Raw genomic sequence first — 19689 nt, 5'->3', positions numbered from 1 at the left:
AGGTTCACCAAGTATTATGAGGTGCAGGATTTGAAAGAATCATACTGTGTGGCTAAGAGTTAGCATTACAGTTACATTTGCAATTTATAATATTTTATAAACCCTTCATAAGTTCGCATACATGATTATGTACATTCCTAACATCTTTTATAAAGCCTTTTAGATACATTATGACTATGAATATAACAATAATACATTATAGTTGAGAGTATTAAGTAAAGAGTCACCAAAATTTTCACGTTGATCCTCACAGTCAGCCATCATCCTGTCGTTCAATTGAACAAGGACTCACCAGCTACTTGTACTTGTATACACCTTCCTGCCCACCACAGTCTGTTCGTAGAATCAGCCACCATGCTAACAGGTTCCACATGACGTCAGTTCCTGCGATCTCAGCGTGCTCAGTGGAAATTTTTCTTATATTTTATTGGCTATGCTGTTGAAGATCATCATTTTATTTTTGCAACATTTGGTAAGTAGAGAGTGCTAATATGTTCTTTGTTAAATATTGTTCTTCTACGATCAAAACGGAGTATATTTTAAAACTAATTTGCTATGTTGTTTGTTTTATGTCAAAACAATTGTACAGGTGCTTCAAAAACTGACAAGAACTTAGAACAAACTTGAAAATAATAATAATAAAATTTGAAAAATTACGACAATTTTTTGCCCAGCCTTGGCACTTAAGTTGTAGGCTGTTCATGTGCCACTATGTGTCTGTATTATAAGAAACTTATTGACATGTTAAAAAGTTAAAAAGTTTTGAATGTTCTGAAGCTAAATGTGCACATTACATTAGTAGGTGAATTGATGCTGTTCTTTTATTCATCACATTTTCCAGCAGCCTGGTGTTCCAAAAGCATTACTAAAAACCATCCACATTTAATGTACTTTTCTGGCTCCTTCTTCAGCCTTCCCCGGGTTTCAGGAGAGTTTGCGTAATCCGGCGGCCAAACAAAGTAACTCACAAATGGCAATGAAAACATAAACTTTTGGCAGTGAGTCATTTGCAGGACAATCCCTTCGCTTTTTCCCACGTGAGAGGATTTTATGCTTCTACAACTTTGGAAAGACCCACAAAAATAGTGTTGTTGTTGGGGAAGTCCAGGAGTCATCTAAACTAACAGCAGGTGGTCAACAACCGACTCTGTGGGGGCTCCAGTGTCCAGCGTTTGTGTGTCCTTGACCCGTCTGCAGTCGCTGATTAACAACAAAGCAACAAACCTGAAGCCGTGCATGGAATCACACGCTCTTCAGTTAAAAACATTGCGCTTTCTTTGCCTGCAGAGCTTCGAATGTGAATGTGATTACCTTGGAAGGTTGACCTCCCACTTAATGGCTATAGAATTTGGAGAACGCCAGCATCAATTCATTCTTAGACTGGAAAAACCTTCACACAGTAGACACCAACACCAAGAGTTAGCGCCTGAATATTGCAGCCGATAACTTGAGGTAGGTGTTGGTCACTCTTCTGCATCCTTCAGAGAAGCAAACCTCCCACTCAATGACCGTGGATTCTTCTCAGGACGTTCGGGTGTGACTCCGCTTTTTGAGCGGCCGCAACACAGGAGCTACCTAGAATTGACTAGTCTCACTGACTGTAGTTGTCTAACAGCTTTTCACAGACTCTTTGTTTACTTTATTGAAAGCTTACTACAGATAGATTGACAGAGATTGTTTCATGGGTTGTGAGCAAGTGACTGTCAACTGACGCTTTAGGTTCACTGACTTCTGCTCTGGTTTTGTAGTTCTGGCTGCTGTCGATCTGTGATTCCGGCTGCGGTATTTTGTCAGAGTGTCTGCAAAGCACCCTCATGAGGTGCTATGTACACGAATAATCGAGGACACGCTGGAGAGAGACCAGGAAATCTGGGCCTCTTTGCATAAACTGCTAAGGCAGTTCACACCTACATGAATCTGCTTATCTAATTCAAAAGCAAAAGCCTGACCATAGAACATTCTAATCTACATTCCAGTACATATTTATTCATGGACTCCACTAACTCTGCCCATAAATCCAGATGCTGTTCGGTTCTCGGTACAGAGAGACAATGTTTGACCTCTCGGATAATAAACTTCCTGCTGGAAAAGATGCTGAATGGAGAGGCTGCAGCGAACTCAGTCCGTGAAGGTCGTAAAGAGCCGAAGAATGAGTTGAGAGATCATAAAACACTTCACAGGACAGAGCAGTCAGGTGATAATTCTCACCGTCCGTCACTCTCAAGTGGCCTCTTTTGTGTCTCACTCTCTAACGGAGCCATTGTTGGTGTAAATGGTTGACGATAAATTTCCTCTATACTTTTTGAGAAGATGACGGGGGAGGGGTGTGAGGTGAGGCCATGCAAGTACAGGGTCAGAGATTCTTTCAGTACTATTTATCAAATATTGGACTCATAAATATTTAGATGTAAATTCACCCTATATGACACTTAACATTACGACCTGTGGCCTTCACTGCCTCCCCAGCTGAGGCACTTGCACCACATGCTGCTCCCTTCTCGTTGCGTCTCTCCCTGGTATGTCGAACTTGCGCTTTATAACAAGTCTCAGATGTTTCAGCTGTGCACAATTTTGCTCCAGCTCATTCCTCACTTATGATAATCATGACTTGGCAAAAAAAAAAAAAAGAAGAGCTTGCAGGAAGTGATGGAAACGTTTAACACTACAGCAGTGGAAACGTGCCTTGCTGGAGCGCCAGGTAGAGTGAATGCCTGGGGTGAAAAAGCGGGATTTGTCATGACGGAAATAAAAAAAAAAACTAGAAAAAAAGACATTTAGGGCCGTAATTTGACTGACATATTGATACACTCATTAAAGCTCAGTGACTTTCTACACACAAAGTTCAACTTGCGATATGTCACATTCTTCCCTTGTCACAGTTGGAAACTATACAAGTTAAAGTTTAACTTTCAAATCTTTTCAGCAGAGCCACAATCTGGTCAATGCAGCTCAAGAAGCATCCCTGCTGAGACCCACTGCGGGATCCAAGTGCGTGAGAACAGAAGCTGGAGGGTTTTTTGGCCGCAGAGGTCAGCGGCAGCAGCGTGAGGCTGTCAGGAGAGTTTAGAGCTGAGACTACATGGAACTGGACAGAAGCTAATGCAACACATTCACACGCAGCAGTGGACGCGACCCAGACTAGACTGCACTCATCCAAACATGATCCGACACAGACTGTAACACACATTTTAACACATGCACAGCTTTACACTTCACCACTGCCCTCGCTGGCCTCCCCTCAATAAAAAACGTGTACTTGAACTCGCTCCCTGTAGTGCCGTAGAATCACTCCACACTTCCTCTGTACTGCGGCACTGACAGGTTGGAAAACAGTGGAATTCCAGTAGTGGGGTACGGACACTTGATAGTTATATGCCCCTTAAATGCCCCATAAGTCAGTGTCTCGCGGTTTAATGACCAGTGTTAAGCTCCTGTGTGTCCCAGGGAACCAGAGTAATGGAAAAGAGTTTAAAGGGTGTCTGCGGGCTCATCCTCTCGCCTTCCCATTTCTATAAATAACATTTGATCATAAAGAGAAGGCAAGACGCAAAGAGTCCAGCTAAAACTGAGTCACACAGATGCCATCTGTATAAAGCTTTCAGGGATATAAGGAAAGTTCTCTCAAGTTAGAACTGGGCTGAAGGCTACCGCTAGATTTCAGGTCATGACCAGAGACGGGAAGGTCGAATAAAGTGCCATGACTTGATGACTATAGTTCAGGGGTGTCAAATTCAACCCAAGTCACAGGCCTCTCAACATACATGCAAATTTACTGATCAGTCTGAAGCTAGCAGATCTTTGAGAGGAAATAAGAGTCCAAACCAGGGGTCGCCAAACTGTTCCGCACCCACTACAGCCTTTTCTTGGAGCATTTGGTGACCCCTGGTCTAAACAGAAGCCACTGAAACTGTCCGTTTCAACATCCTCGCCTTTCCTCAAATTGTCTTTGTATTAAACGTCTTAAAGGTAAAGCAACGCTTGACGTGGCGGCATGTGATATTGATATTAGCGGCGTTTCTAATAAGCACTGAATTTCAACTGACCCTCGCCGCGGAGGATTTAGCTCCCAGACCTAGAGTTTGACACACATGGTGGAATGAAGAAATCATGTGAGGGAAATTGAGTATTGAAACTTGAAGAGTATTCTACCAGAAGTAGATATAATTTCGATTTTTTTAAATAGGAAATTAAAGACTAATCGGTCACTTTTGAGGCGTCACTTGGTTCTAAGCCCTACCAAATGATCTGCAGGGCACAGTGTTGTAGTCAAGCCTGGTCGAGACACATGACCAATGAGGGACCGAGATCAAACTGAATACCGCGAGTAGAGAAACGCAAGTCTATCATTCATATAGACACACCATTATTTCTTACTGTAAAAGACACAGGTCTTTTCTTTTAATAAACCAAGAAGGGAAATGCTGTCATTGGAAAAAAAAGTATATATTCCTGTACCCAGTTTTGTCAGTGACTTGGTCTTGCCATCCCGACATGCTCTTGACTACAACTGTAGAAGGGCTAGCAGTTTGATACTCCGGAAACAACATGGTAACAGAAGATAATTGACACTATTCATAGACTGCACTAATCCTTGCGACATTTCCCGTCAGCCTCCACTACTTTGGCTGATCGAGGGTGTCCTCTCTAGTCACCCTTATCCTGGATTGTCTTAGATGATTCTTCAAAATACTAACTAACAATCCAACCCCTATGGGTCGGATGCTGCCCAAACTGCCCAACAGTCAAGACCACATTATGAGATGCTAACTTGCACGATGCAACACAACAGGGCACGAACTCAACCTATTATTCATGTGCTCATCACTAACAAACGTAACCAGAACTGTTTGCTAAAACATAACCACAGGGCCTTTGCTCCTCACTAATGCTCTGTGATGCGTGTCCCGTCTGATGCCACTCAATATCAAACACAGCCTTAATTATTAACCACTGGGAACAAAAACAAACCGCATCACCCTCAACAGCTTTGAACAGTTTCATACACTGAAAATGACTTCATCCAGACAGGACTCCTCTTTACATCCCTCTTTTAGTGACCCTCATTTTCCACCACTTGCAGGGCTCTTTCCGGCCCGAACAGGTCTGTCACAACTTCGGCTGATATATGTTCCCCTCTGCCCCCTGCAGGTCCATCTGCTGTCCCTAAAGCACCAAGGAAACCCTCCATCCTTCCTGCTAGTAAACTTGAACCGCTGGGGAAATGCCATTTTACTCAACTGGTTTAACTGCGGTCATTAATTTCACAGGTACTGAGGGATTTAAAATGGAACCTTGCCCATTCAACAACTGACAACTTAATTGACCTTTCCAAAGCCAAAGGTGGGTCAGCGAGAAAGAAATCACTTTCAATTGTCACTGGTATAGTTTGCAAATGGTTGAGCTCCGCTAAAGATGAGCCCATAGTCAGTCAAGAAAGGATGGAACAGCCTGTTCAGGTTGGAGGTGAGATTACAGATTAAATGTTTGTGTGATTTGACGTTTCAAAAGGAACTTTACCTCCATTGTGTTTGATACGGAAGGTTGTACTTCAGTTTCATTCATCATTCCAAGCGCTAGGAGGTGATTACCAAGGTTAAGTTGTGTAATTGAGAAGAAGGTTCTCACTTAAATGGTCTGTGAAAAGCAAACAAAAATCCGAAACCTGACACTTGTTTAGTCCCAACATATTTTGGAGGAGCCAGGAACAGCATTCTTCAGAGAAAACCCCTATAATGGGGCGCAGGAGGAATGCGGCGGATCATCCGCTTCCTTAAAAAAGGAGTGATGAATGTGCAGCATGTCTTCAAGGTGTGAGGTGATCAAAGGCGTGGCGAGGTCTGGTCGGGTTTATTGGAGTGTGGTGGTCAGCCTATGGGCCTCCGGATCAGAGGAGGGAATTCACTTGTGGACAAACGCACATCTGCACTGGCCCCCGGTTAAATGGCCAGAACTAATGTAAAATGGTCTGTTCCAAATTGCACCCCTAATTCCTCTGAGTAAAAGAGTCTGGAATTGTTCAGTGCGGCTGAAAGATTATGGAATATTATCTTTAGCCTCAATGTCAAGTTGGAGAACTTTCAGCGTGAATTATCACCCATCCTAAAAAAAAAAAAAGAAAAATTTATTGAAAATTTTCATGATATGCTTTCAACCATTTTGGAGTTATTTCGCCAACAGACAGGTGAATAAACGCTTGGTGGATCCTCGGCGGATGAAATCAATCCCAACTGGAGTTGAGTCTCCCACATCTGTTCATAAAAAGTCTTGAGACTGCAGGAGGAGCGAGTTCACTGAGGTAACACATCACCAGGCAGCAGCATTTCCCACCACCAGTGACACCTTAGGAAGATTTAAAGATCTCCAGCTACTAGTTGCTAGTCTTAATTATAGTGACGCGCCCTTTCTGGTCAGACTTTAAAGACTCAGCTCACTATTTCAACCTGCCAGCTTGAAAATCCGCTCAATATACATCTGTGACAACCTGCCCTGATACTTCTCTGGTTAACGGTGAGTGGTCCCAGACCCTGGAATCACAGGGATTTCTATATTGTGATGTTTGAAGACGCACTGATTCAGCCTACAAGTCCTGGTCATCTCCCATTGATTCAAAGGGATTCTAAGCCACAGTGCCTTGTCAGGGGGAGGGGATAAGAATCGCGCTAAATTGGGTGTAAATTTTGTCCGACGAACCTTGACACCAAGCCCAAAACACATGTCCTGTCTAAAAGAAAAAAAAAATACCTTGTGCTTCCCTAGGAGAAAATGCTAAACCTATTTGGCGGTGGGTTCAAAGGTCAGCCCAGTGTGAGCCACCGACTTTGTTTTTTCAGTGGGCCACCACCTGGATCTGTTGCCGGCTGTTGAACTAAAAAAAATGTCTCTGTCACTGTAGCGGCCATTATTTTACAGGTCCAGGAAGCAAATTGCAAGTGAGCAGAGATTGAACGTTCCATATATTACTCTTCTTCCTCCCTGCTGTTTTCAAAATCGACCTTCTGCTTTTGTCTCCCTTGATTTAGTCGGTCCCCCCCCCCTGCTGTGTAAGGGGTCGCACCTCCTGGTCACTGATTTTGGTACAAAAGCAGTGGACAAAGGTAAACACAGTGGGGAGCTGTCTGTCTGTGAGTCTCTCCTCCATCTGCTCGCTGAGCGGCGTATTAAACACACAAGTCGCTCATTAGCTACTGATTGACAGAAACACACCGGGCCTCGAGTCTTGCTTTCTTTGGTCTCCTGATTAGCATCACACCAAGTGCAAATATACAACAGAACAAAAAAGGATATCTACTACTACTTCTGTCTAACTGCGGATTTATATGGCTCACAAATACACACACACACACACACAGTATATGGTCCTCTCTGCTGTCACAGCTACAACAAGCAACTTTCTTACTTTTCACCCCTCACTCAAACCATCACAGACCTGTTTAAAGTTTTCTCTTGTAGTACACAATTACTGACATTTAATTCCAACATTTTTCCTTTCCTTTCCTTTGCACTTCGCTTGTCAGGCTCATCCTATACCACTATAATACTGCTGTACTTACTTTTAACAGTACTCACATGAGGCAATGCGAAATAAATTGCGTGTAGCTACGTCCAGATTTGCCAACAGTAGAGTCCAGGCAGATTAGAATAGACAAAGAAAAAAAGAATGGAAAATGGCCTTTCACTGGATAACTCCTTGCGTAGCATATCAATGGTTGTCTAGTGGAAGTCAGTGTTCCTGGTTACACATTAGGCTTTCAATTGGTATAACTGTTTTTCCTCTGGAGGCAGCGGTTCACCGCATAATCCAACCCATTCAAAACAATGGTTGCAGTAAAGGTTAAGCCATGGTGTGGCGCTCATTGAGGTTCTGATCACTGAATGCTATTGAATGTCACTTGGTATAGAGTAAGGGCCAATATTTGGTACACAGTAACGTACTACACATAGCAAGTAACATGACAAGTGAGGTAACAATGGGCTGACGATCGCCACACCCCCTCCTCATCCAAACTATTTATTTTGAATGACAAGGAATGCTTCAAATGGGAAAACAGCTGATTGAATTGAAAGTCTCATGCACCAACATGCGACATGGAAGTCAGCCTTCTGTGTCGCCAAAGTCAGCTTGACGACTGTCGAACATGCTATGCCTAAAGAGTGATAATGTGTTGATTTACGATGGAAAAGATGCATACAGAACGCGTTGAAAGTGTACCGTCATGAGAAACATCTATCTAAGGTACAACGTCAATGGAATGTCCCGGCCATATCTAGTTACTGCGTATGTTCTAATGACCCGAGGTTACACACCACCAGTAGAATGGATAGTAGATTTTTTGACAGATTTTTGTTCCAAATTTGACAGACCAAAATCACCCGTTTGGTGCAGGAGATGTACAAGAGTATGTTGAGAAACCCTGTTGGGCCAATTTTGTCCTGAAGGCTAACATTGCATTTTGCAAACTTCCTTCTTTGTTTGAAACAATGCATTCTTTCTGACAAGTACATCTGATATCCAAATACCTCTCTGAAATTCAAAACTGACCCTGAAGAAACCATGTTTGCCCATAACTTCGGAGTGAGCTCATGCTGATACGGGAGAAGTGAGGGGGCACGTTGGTAAACAACTTAATGCTTCACGTCCTCCCAACTCAATTAGTGGTGAGATCCAGTGGGAACCCATCATGCTGCTGCTCTTCAAGTCATCTCCATGGAGACCAGTGCCAAGCAACATGAAATCTTCTCACCGGTGTGTCACAGGAATATTGTGAATTTATCTGCTCTTTTCTTTGAAGTTCAAATTGTGTTTTCATCAGTTAGTGATGGGCGTTCAGCTAGTACAGTGCAACACATTTCCTACTATTCCTAACTTGTAGTAGATAAACTATTAAACAGCGACACAAAAGCACAGATTTCGGAGTAAGATTGTGTTATAATAAATTAAATCAAAAGTATGCACGCATAAAATGATCAAGACATTTATAGAGACGTTGACAGTGGCGTATTTTAACACGCTTTGTTTGAAATATGTTCAGCTGCCAATTGGATGCAATGTTACAGTTGGCCACAAGATAGCGCCACCAACTGACAATAATCCTGCAGCTCATATTAAAGGAGTGGGATTCGCCCTCTTTATCTGCAATGCCACAACAGAAGTGTGCTGGTTCAGCGTCTCTTCTGGTGACAAGGTCATGCTTTGTTCTTGGATTCCCCGGTTCCTTTGGCCTTGGATCCAGGAAGAAGAAGTGTGAGGAGGTTCTCGCTCTGAGGCAGATGTGGAAGCTGAGGAGGATGGGAGAGGCCATGCCTGTCTATGCCTGTCGCTGTGGGAGACACATCCTCACGACAGGGTGCTGTCCACTTTGTCTGACTTCAGTGGGAGCCAGAAATCATATACGCAAACTTGAAACAGTTTGGACTCATTTTAAGGTGAGGTTCTGAGTGTACACACGATTTCAATTGACCACCCTCAATATTGATAGAGAAAAGAGACATTTCTACTTAGTCACAGCAGGCATAGAAGAGTTCATCAATAAATGTGAACTGATGTTTGAGGCGTTGGGGGAGGTGGAGAGAAGAGACTGAAAATCAGTCATCTGCCAGAGAGAATACATGCATATGAATGAGAGGGAGACAGCGGAAGTGTGAAGATGCAGGGTGCAGAGGAGCTGATATCAGATGAGTGAATGTGTTTGAGGTCAACCACCCAGAGTAATGGACAAAGTTTAAGGGAGGTGAAGAAGAGAGAACAGGCATAGTGGACACAGAGGGTAACTTCATGGGACAGCAGTGGGAGCATTGACATGGTGCAAGGGACGCACTTGTCTGGGTCTAGTTTTGGCAGGAACCCAAGTCAGAAGTGGCAGTGAGGAAGACACTTTCCAGTATCATATATTAAAAGCATAAAAAATAACTGTACACTATAATTTTGTTTCGGAAAGTAAAACTTTAGCTGAACTTAGCTGTATATTTCATGTTGGTTGAAATGAGTCATTTATCAACACACCTATGATCAACCAGTCAGTGGAGTGAAGTAATGAAAGTTTATCAAATTAATTCTACTTAGGGACACAAGATCATTATCCTGAAGTGACACAATTCTGAGAGAAATATAGTTCAATCTTCACAGCCGTAGACTGCGCTTTTAATTCTCTTGTTGCCATGGTAACAACCAGGATCCTCTCTCAGACAAAACTTTGCTTCATTCAGTGTATATTTTCGTCATTCTTTTAATTTCTTAACAAACCACCACAGAAGATCCAGCATCGTCTAGTGCACGATTCTTTTCACTTCTCTTCAGTTTTTTGATCCAATTGTATCAAAGTCTTATGTCTCATGTAATTTCTGTCAAGGCCGCTCTTCAGAGACTCACACCATTTATCTCATTCTTCACCCAAGCGCCGCCAAATTCCAGGATAACCCTGGTGAAACGGATTACGCTTCACTTTGTAGAGTGTGTCGGTATCCTCCCGACGCTCGACCCTGACTGGTCAATCAATGCTAGTAAAAGCCGCTCAGCTTCTATTAGATCACTCTGCCGTTTAATCTAATCGAGTGGGCTTGGACACGCACACACACGCGGATTCAGAAATCACGAGCACGTTTCGCTGGTGTGAGTAATCGCTGCATATTTGGATGCGATGATCTCATCTTGAGGCTCAGAGGGGTGATGTCAGACTTGAGATCAGGAGAGCTTCTGTGCTGCTACTCCACTGCTTCATTCTGTGGATGAGCACCTATGAACGTTCTTTAAAAAATAGCATTTTAAATTTGTCTCAGGGCACTGCCATTTTTATGCTAACTATTTTTCAGAAAAAACTCTTCCCTTTGACTTTGTTTCTCCCAGTACAATTCCACGATTCATCTTCCTCCCATCTTCCAGAATCACTGAAACAATCTGTTTGATCTTCCTCCCCTCCTCCAATCTCGTCTCTCCTGAGTGATCTCATTTCCAGGATGTGAACACCGTAGTGTCGCGCGTGTATTTACCGTCAGTGCAGCAGAGCGGCGGAGGGGAAGGTGACAGCAGGGCACACCCATGTGTCGCCCTCCCCTCTTTCATTTCCCGTGGACGGCGTGGTGACATCATAAAGGTTGTGTGAGCTGCATACAAGTTCAAAGGGCGGCGGCAGCTTGGATCTTCTCTTATTCACATATTCCATCCCTATTTATCACCCTGGCATGAACAACGTCCTGCCACAGCAAACTAAAACCATGCACCACATTCTGACTCAAACACAGCAGTGAAATTGAAAAGCCTTCTCTGAAGTCTGATGTTAAAACTCATCCAGATGGAAAGGAGCACAAAAGAAATCGATCAATGTAGCTCAGATTGGTTATAGTGATAATGGCTTTATATCCATGGTTCTGGACTGAGGACCCCAAACAGGCAGTCCTGGCTTCCAAAGGAAGGAAGCGGAAAGCATTTAAGAAAGCTGGTCTGCGTTTATAAGAAACTTCCCTGCGTAAATGGCGGATAATAGATGCAGGATATTTGATTTGAGTCACGACCTCATCGTCTTCCAGTCACTATCATTGATGTCTGAATCATTCAAGCTAAAGTGACGAACAACATCCTGCTGTGAAATATGAAAGCATCATCAGATCACCGGCAATACATCCCCATAAAAAGTCCATTTACATATGCGTGAAAGGCAGCAGGCTTTTAACTACGACTGATGTTGAATCCCCTCAGCAGAGTTTAGATCGATGAAGGAAGTGGACCCAGGAGCGGCTCATGAGACGGACAATGATTTATGTCCAAGGAGAGCACAAAGGGTTGAAAAGAAAACTGGTATGTGTTCGATAAACAAGCCAAATCATCCAAATGAAAAGTAGTAGAAGTGTACAATGAAGCATAAAAGGAGATTTATTGTGCAAAAATTGTTCATCACATCACTTTTTTCCACCGCTGTGAGTTCAAATCCAAATAAATTAGTTTTAAATGTCAGTTAATATATTAAAATGTGACAAATAAATATATATAATTTTTCAAGCCGAATCGTTCATTACTTTTAATTTCAAGTTCTAATAATATTTCATACAGGTTGAATTTGACATTTTCATTTTTTGAAAATGGCGGAAAATTAAAAAATGATAAATGATTAAAAAATACAGTTTGTGAAAGCAGCATTTTACCTGAAATTTCATATAGATTATTTTAAATGCAGTAAACAGCAGTTAAAACATATATATTAAACAAACAAAAATTGACAAACTATATTAACAGCCCCCACATTATTGTAAAACTGGATGAGATCATTTGTAAGTGAGAAATTAAGAGCTCAATAAAAATGTCTTATGCTTGGGTGGAAAATCGTCCTATCGATTAGGTTGAATGAAGGCTGCCTAATGTAATGTCATCTAAAGGAAGCGCTGAATTATACTTTCAATAATCATTTAAAACCATTTGATGCAAAGATTTCCACCTGAATAATTTAGTTTTGCGCCTGAATCATCCACAACCAAACACTGACAAAGGAAGAAAGTAGCTTCAGAAGCTTCAGAAAAAGCAACTCCAGCATTCCCCAGCGCCACTTCATCTCGTGCTCATCCACAACACACACAAGCACATTGCACACTGCTGCACCACCCAATAATAAAGCCATGATTCCACCACCCACCCTGCAGCACGGCACAAAGAGGTGACAGCCCACCCACCTGACATTTCCCCCTGCTCCTATTGGCAGAGAGCAGTGGATGCTGGCAGAGTCTTGGGCCAATTAGACGCCTGCATGGTGATGTCATGAGGCAGCATCGATGCTGTTGCTGATGCTGTTGCCCGGCGCCTGAATCTGTGCAGCCAGACAGGAGGTTCTGTACTCAACGCTGTACTAACAGTAAAGAAGGCCGGAACAGAGGGGGGTAAGTCTGCACCGCCACACACCCTGCTTCATATTGTCACCTAGTTCCAGCGGATTCACCAAGCGATTTTTGTGAGTGTCTGAAGTGGAACGCTTGAGGATGGCGGTGATGCGGTGTCTCGTGCTGACAGGAGCAGAAGGTGAAAAAAGGAGGGCGAGAACTCGGTGTGCCCGGGAAGTCTCCAGCAGGGTTTAGGCTGTGTCATTTATTATTGATCACCCATATGAGCCGACGCAGCTTTGTGTCTGATTCTGACAGACAATGTGAGATAGTCGTCCTGCGGCCACAGTGGTGGTTAGGTTCGGTACAGCAATCGGAGGTTTATGACACCTTATTTGGTGTCAACAAAGTGCTGGAGCTATGCTTTACAAAGAGGTGCGGTATTGGCTCACCCTGTCGTCTTATGGTCGCATAAACAGAGGGAAAATATTTTGAGGGGAATTAAGAGTATTTGCAGCGAGCGCAATAGAAATGCCTCATGCCAAATCTTCCTCTTATTGATTGAGTCTTTTAAGGAGCAAGCACTCCTAGGCCCTTATATAACGGATACAAAATGTGGAAAAAAAATGCTTAAGTATTTAAAACCCCAGTGTTAATGATTTCATCATCCACCATTCGTTCAATATGCTTTTTCTAGAATTAGCAGAAGCACTCATGAGCAACCCAGGTCAATTAAAACCAATGAGAGGACAGCTCAGTGTTAAAGCTGACTCCAACCTGACGCTCACAAGGGAGGAACATTCAAGTCTGGACCTCAAACCCTGGTTTCCAGACAAAGATGAAGAAATGAAGGAGATTGCTTTTTGGAGTAACAGTCCAAAACACTGTGTCTCACTCCTACGCGCTTCACCTTTAACCACACATGGGTCTCTATCACAAACACTGTATACGCATGCGCCGCGAATCACGCCTCCTAAAAAGCACAGCAAACATTTGTAATGACCCACTTCTGATTTTACCTGCAAAGGTGAATGTCTGTCTCAACCCAATCTAAAACTCTGATCTTGGGAAAGACCAAGGCACACACCTGGCACCCAAGAGTTGTGGCTGCCACTTGATGCTTAAATGCCACCTGTGTCAGCTACACTCAGTTAACATCCTGAAAACAGGCTTGAGCTGTTGAGGATTTTTGTTGTGTTGTTGTGGATGTGTATGACAGGAACTACAGCGCGTGGTAAACATGAATGATGATAAATCACTATGAACAGCCCATTGATCCCGACAGATTGTTAAATGTCTGTGACGTGTGAGGGACAGATTTAAGGTGGTGTTCAGAACAGTCTGTCAGGGAGAAGGCGAATAGCAGATGGGTGAGGAGTCTGTTATTTTTCTCTATTCTAGGTTGAAAAAAGTCTCATTGGCTTTCTAAAATATTCCATGTACGGCTGCAGAAGCGAGAACAGTCTCCCATATCCGGAGCTGTTTGTTTTTGTCCCGTTGACTGAGTTTAATTCACTTTATTTCAGGTCAGTGGTTAGTGAAAGTGCCTTCCTAATAACTATTTGCACACATCATTTTTGTCTCAGAACTTACCTTAGAAGCAGGAAAAGGAGTCAGAAAAAGCGTGTTTGATTCCCAGAGTGGTCCCATAAGCAAGGTCCTAGGATGCAACGAAATACAGCCATCACTTAGACAACAATTTGTCCATTTATTTATACCAGTCAGCCCTAAGTGAGACATGATTTTCTTGTCTCAGAACAAGATCAGAAAGTCATGTCTTCGTCTAAACAGCCAAGAAACTTCATTGTAACAGTTGCAAAAATGATCATCAGATGTCAAAGTTCAAAACAAGGAGCCAGGTTTTTTACATTGGTTATATTGAGCGGAATGACTGACCTCGCTCAAATGTAGCAAACGCTGACGCCTTTGACACAGAAAAACTCCAATTTAGCTTTGAAATATTTGGTGTTTTCATGAATTTCTTAGGACAAAATTAACCCTTGAATGAGTTCAGCTGCACGACAATAAAATTCCTGTCAGGCACCCCACATTAGGGCTCAAAAAAGGCAATAAATTGCCAATTTAAAATGTAATTTTTAAGATTCTTTCACTTGTCACTTTGTAGTGCTTTGTTTCTTTTCTGTTACTTTTGAGTATTACTGGGACACAGATGTAATCATATTTTATTTTATTTTTGCATTTACAACCTGCCTTGAACAAAAGAAGAACACATTTTTTCATGATGCCCATTTGATATGAAAATTCATTCATTTAGCTTGATATGTCTCAAGTTTACATCAAGATTATGACCATCTAGAGTCAAGTATTTACTTTAAATTGGTATGAGTAGAAATTGACTTGAAAAATGAATAATTTTATCGCATCAAAAACGGGCCAGAAGGAATCAAACTGAAAGCCACATGAGGAACTCAAATCCTCAGGATGGAGAGGTTAAGCCAGTGGAAAGCTTGTTTTCGGTGAAAACGATAAAAGCCTCGTGATTTATCTTCGGCTCGCAGGTGAGGAAGCCTCAAAAGGATTGTTCAGGAATTCCACATTTACATCTTGAGTTTCAGAGCGGGAGAAGATGGATGCTTGTGTCTGCTAAACATCCAGCCCAAGCCAGATTGTCGCAGAGTCTCATTAAGTCGACAGAGAAAAAAGGGAGGAACGGAGGAGCATTTTTTAATTTGATCTCTCAACACCCTACTTCCTGGGTTTTATCTTTTATTGTATGAAATTGCGAAGCAGGATTTATGGCTCTGGGGAATGTGGTTCTGAGGATGGGTCTGACTGCTTGATAACCCGATTATGCTTCCATAACTAGAGTAAGTAAAACAGATGGATCGATGTAGCCTTGAGTTAGGATGCAAGTCTCGGCACCTGGGGGGATTTTCTCCCTCACACCCAGGTACTAGTTCCACAACTATTCCTCTCTCAGTATATGGCAACACTGTGTCTTAAATTCAGGGAACCCACCCATGTTTTTGAGCACTAACAGGTCCAATTCCCTGTTTAAGTTAAAACTGTTGAGGATATTAACTATATAACCGTGATTTAGGCTTTTCAAACATTTTTCTCTAATAATGGTGTCAACATGTAAGTGAGAGCTCACAATCACAAAGTCTGAAAACACGATTTATGTCAGTAGTGTTGCAGCCTCACCACAGTTTCACTACAGTCGTTGGTGACAGGCAACCAGTCCAGGATGTCACCAACATCCTTTAACCCCATTTAAAAACAGTTAAGAATGAAAGACAGATTCCAAAAAACAGAAAGGATATTAGAGTCTAAACTAGTTTGAATGTCAACTTAATGTTAAATAACCATAAAAGCAGCAACAAGAATCAAACATGTGACAATTATGTAGAGGGATGCGGTGCAAAAACTAAAAATACAAAATACAATTACCCATTAATGTAGAATTAGGGACAATATTATAATCAATAACCCAATTTAAATTGATTATAAAAGTATTTTAGTTAGAAAAAAATAGTAAATATAGCTTTTTAGTGTCTCAAAATCAATGTACTCAGTTTAGTCAGTGTTACTTACTGTTGTGTAGTTCTCTCAGGTCGATTTGACACTGGCCCTGCTCACTCTCACTGATGATGATGATGTCCACCAGGGTTAGGGATTTCTATTATTCAGTGTTTCTTCATCTTCTCCACGTCTACTGAAGCACACAGCTGTTTGCTGGCTGACCACACATTCTTGTCAACAGCACTTTAACTGCCTTCTCTGACTCTGCAGCATCCTTGGAACGACACGCAGTGAGAACATGACTCTTGCAGGTAAACATGGCCGCAGCATGTGCACTTGAAAGCTGTATTGCAGGTTAGACGGTACAGTTTCACCCCTGTGTGTCTCCTCAGCCTACAAGGAGAAAGTCAAAGAGCTCCCTCTGGTGTCTCTCTTCTGCGCATGTCTGAACCCACAGACAGAGAAGACACCCTACAAGGCCGAAGGTATTTCGGGAGAATTTCTTTCAAGGACATGAGCATAACAACCAGGTTACTGAGTGATACTTTCCCACTTTGGCAACGCTCCCACACAGATGCGGTGGACTTGGGCTGGTGCGTCATGAAAGACGTGGAGGTGATCGAGCTGAACAAGCGGACATCCGGCCAGGCTTTTGAGGTCATCCTCAAGCCTCCCTCCTTTGATGGCGCGCCAGAGCTTAACACCTCCATGCCGCAGCGCCGGGACCCGTCGCTGGAGGAGATCCAGAAGAAGCTGGAGGCTGCCGAGGAGAGGCGGAAGGTGAGGAGAGAAGTACTGAAGATAAAGAGGTCTTCAAGATCAAATGGAGTTGAAGTGACAAGTTTCTTTAAATACACAAATAAAGTTGATAAAAAAAAAAAAAACCAAGATAAAAACTGTAAATAATTAAAACATTCATCTAAAATATTACAACTATTTAGGAAGAAACAAAAACAAACTTTTTGTTGAATAAAAAGGACCACTAATTGTTTCTCTGTTAAAAAAAAACAAAGAAGACAAAGGCATTTATTTTAGTTCAACCTAACAGAAGACAAACGCTCACATGACAACAAACGTGAAAAGCTGAGACCAGTTTATGAGTAGCCTCAGGACAATCACCCAAGCCGACGGACGAATGTCGCCATCTACTGGACATACAGTATATATGAACGTTCTTGATTAAAGTGAACGCAACGTTAAATTTGACTTTTAGTCAAATCAGTTTTAGGAATAATGTTTCCCAGTCATTACCAACTATAATTCAACGTTTATATGAACAACTATACCTAAAAACAATCTTTAATTCTCCATTATTCACCTCACAATTTTGAAATAAAAGTTCTAAATAGCTACAAAAAATGTCACTAAAAAGGACCTATAGTCCATTTTGTCTTTCAGTCTAAGGTTGAAAATGTATGAAATATAGTACATCAATATTATAACCTATTATAACATTTTATTGGCGTAAATATATACATTTATTATGCTGAATATTTATGGTTCATGTGTCTCTATTACCCACACAATAATGAATGTCTACCTTCAGTATCACGAAGCCGAGCTGCTGAAGCACTTGGCTGAGAAGAGGGAGCACGAACGTGAGGTGATCCAAAAGGCTTTCGAGGAGAACAACAACTTCATCAAAAACGCCAAGGAGAAGCTGGAGCAGAAGATGGAGGCCAACAAGGAGAACAGGGAGGCGCTGCTGGCGGCCATGCTGGAGAGGCTGCAGGAGAAGGTAAATAGAGAAAGAAAATATTTAATGCTATGTCCAAGAACAGCAATACAGTCAATCTGAAGGAGATAAAATTCAGACAGACTATTAGGATTATCATTCACTGCAAACATGAAAATATATGTAAGGTGAAAACAAGGTTGGAATATTTTAATTATGCTAATAACTTTCCAAAGCTGCATCAAAAATTTGAGTTGCAAATGTTCAATGTTCTACAATTCCCCTGAAAGCCATGCAGACAATTTCAATTTTAAAGCCCCTCTCTCTATGGCAGGACAAACACGCAGAAGAAGTGCGGAAGAACAAGGAGCTGAAGGAGGAAGCCTGCCGATAGACCCGAGGAACAAGGGAGAAAATGAAGGGAGGAGAATTAGGTGAAAATCGCAGGTGGTTTAAAAAAAATGGTGCATAAGATTGAAAAAACAAGGTTAATGGAAAAAAAAATCTCATGGCTGTATGTCCTAATAAGCTGTATAAAGCTTCGCCAAATAAATTCCAAATCTGTGTTACTTTTTTTTGAGGCTTTGTAAATGACAGAAAACAACACAGCAAAACGTTATTCACAGCAAAACGTGACAATTATTGCCACAAAGAATGTAAAGATGAGAAGATGCACTGAGATAAAACTAGTCAGAGTATTTTATAGTCAACACACACAAGGTCACACAATAAAACAAAAGTCATCAGACCGGGTTAGAAATAAAAAAATCCAAGTTTATTTAGAGTTTCATTTTAAATCCACAGTGACAGTGGAGAGTAATGTGCGCGCTGAAAACGTGAAAACTCGTCTGTATTTTTTTGCAACTGTCAAATGACTTGTAGTGTAGTCGTAGATTTAGTACTTTAGATCTAGAGCACCAATTGCACTATTGTTTTATGAAGCACAACTCAAAAGCACACATGCAAATACGAAGTATATGAACAACACCACAGGGTTCGAAAGCAAGGGGAGGAGGTAACTGAGGGGGTCACTTTGCTTTGGCATGTGTCGCAGTGCTCGGATCGTCAGTTTTTTGGTTTGAAAAAGATGAAATTTGCTTCCGTTGTTGAGTCATACTGACTTGATCGATACGTGGAAAGTGTTTGCATCGTAACTTGGCAGTGGTCAGGATTGTTGGGGTTTGTACCTGCTGTATTATTGTGTGTTTCTGGATTGATTGTATTTGTTTGGCATGGTCAGTAAAATTAAAGCTTTACTGAAATCATTGGATTTAGTCATTTTTGTCACAGATTTCAAAATGAATAGATTAAGAAAACGAACTGATGTTTTACATTGCATTTAGCCATGCTATCTGGTTGAACTACAATAATAGTTATAGATGGATGGTCTTTTGTCCTGGATGTTTAGTGCTTAAAACAGCAGAAAATCATTTCTCGACCCCCTGATACCTTCAAATTATTCATATTAACGAAGTAATGTCTTGAAAAATGTTTAAAAAAAGGTTAATAACGTACCAGTGTTTCAATTTTTAAATATATTTTCAAAATCTCTGGTTATTCCCAATTTGGTAACTCAGTTCTGACACCTATTTTAAAAATAAAATACACAAATCTTCGATTTCCATTTCGAACTTTACAGTTTGCCCAACAAACAAATGACAACACGTTAGCATTGTGTAAGCATGGCTAACATGACCTGAAATTCTACGTCATCAAAAGATACATATTGTTTG

General features: G+C 41.7%; 2 protein-coding genes across 3 annotated transcripts in view; one reads left to right on the top strand and one right to left on the bottom strand.

Moving 5' to 3' along the window:
* Window positions 1-19689, bottom strand: part of emilin1a (elastin microfibril interfacer 1a) — a 52414-nt gene that overhangs the window by 32544 nt on the left and 181 nt on the right. The window contains exons 2-4 of one of the 2 annotated variants that reach the window (XM_053880532.1): window positions 17822-18007; window positions 16354-17041; window positions 14392-14458 (exon numbers count right to left, since the gene is read on the bottom strand). The gene's annotated coding sequence lies outside the window, so the exon portion shown is untranslated. The remainder of the gene's footprint in view (window positions 1-14391; window positions 14459-16353; window positions 17042-17821; window positions 18008-19689) is intronic. The other variant, XM_053880533.1, reaches the window with a different exon arrangement.
* stmn4 (stathmin-like 4) lies at window positions 12704-19221 on the top strand. Its single transcript, XM_053880534.1, has 6 exons — window positions 12704-12858; window positions 16552-16592; window positions 16674-16766; window positions 16856-17061; window positions 17828-18019; window positions 18291-19221. Exons 2-6 carry the CDS (start codon window positions 16580-16582, stop codon window positions 18348-18350), a joined length of 564 nt encoding a protein of 187 aa, XP_053736509.1. The 5' UTR covers window positions 12704-12858; window positions 16552-16579; the 3' UTR covers window positions 18351-19221.

This window comes from Synchiropus splendidus, chromosome 12, assembly GCF_027744825.2.
Source record: "Synchiropus splendidus isolate RoL2022-P1 chromosome 12, RoL_Sspl_1.0, whole genome shotgun sequence".
NCBI lineage: Eukaryota > Metazoa > Chordata > Actinopteri > Syngnathiformes > Callionymidae > Synchiropus > Synchiropus splendidus.
Note: the sequence above shows the minus strand (reverse complement) of the source record. Positions and strands in the feature narration are given on the sequence as shown.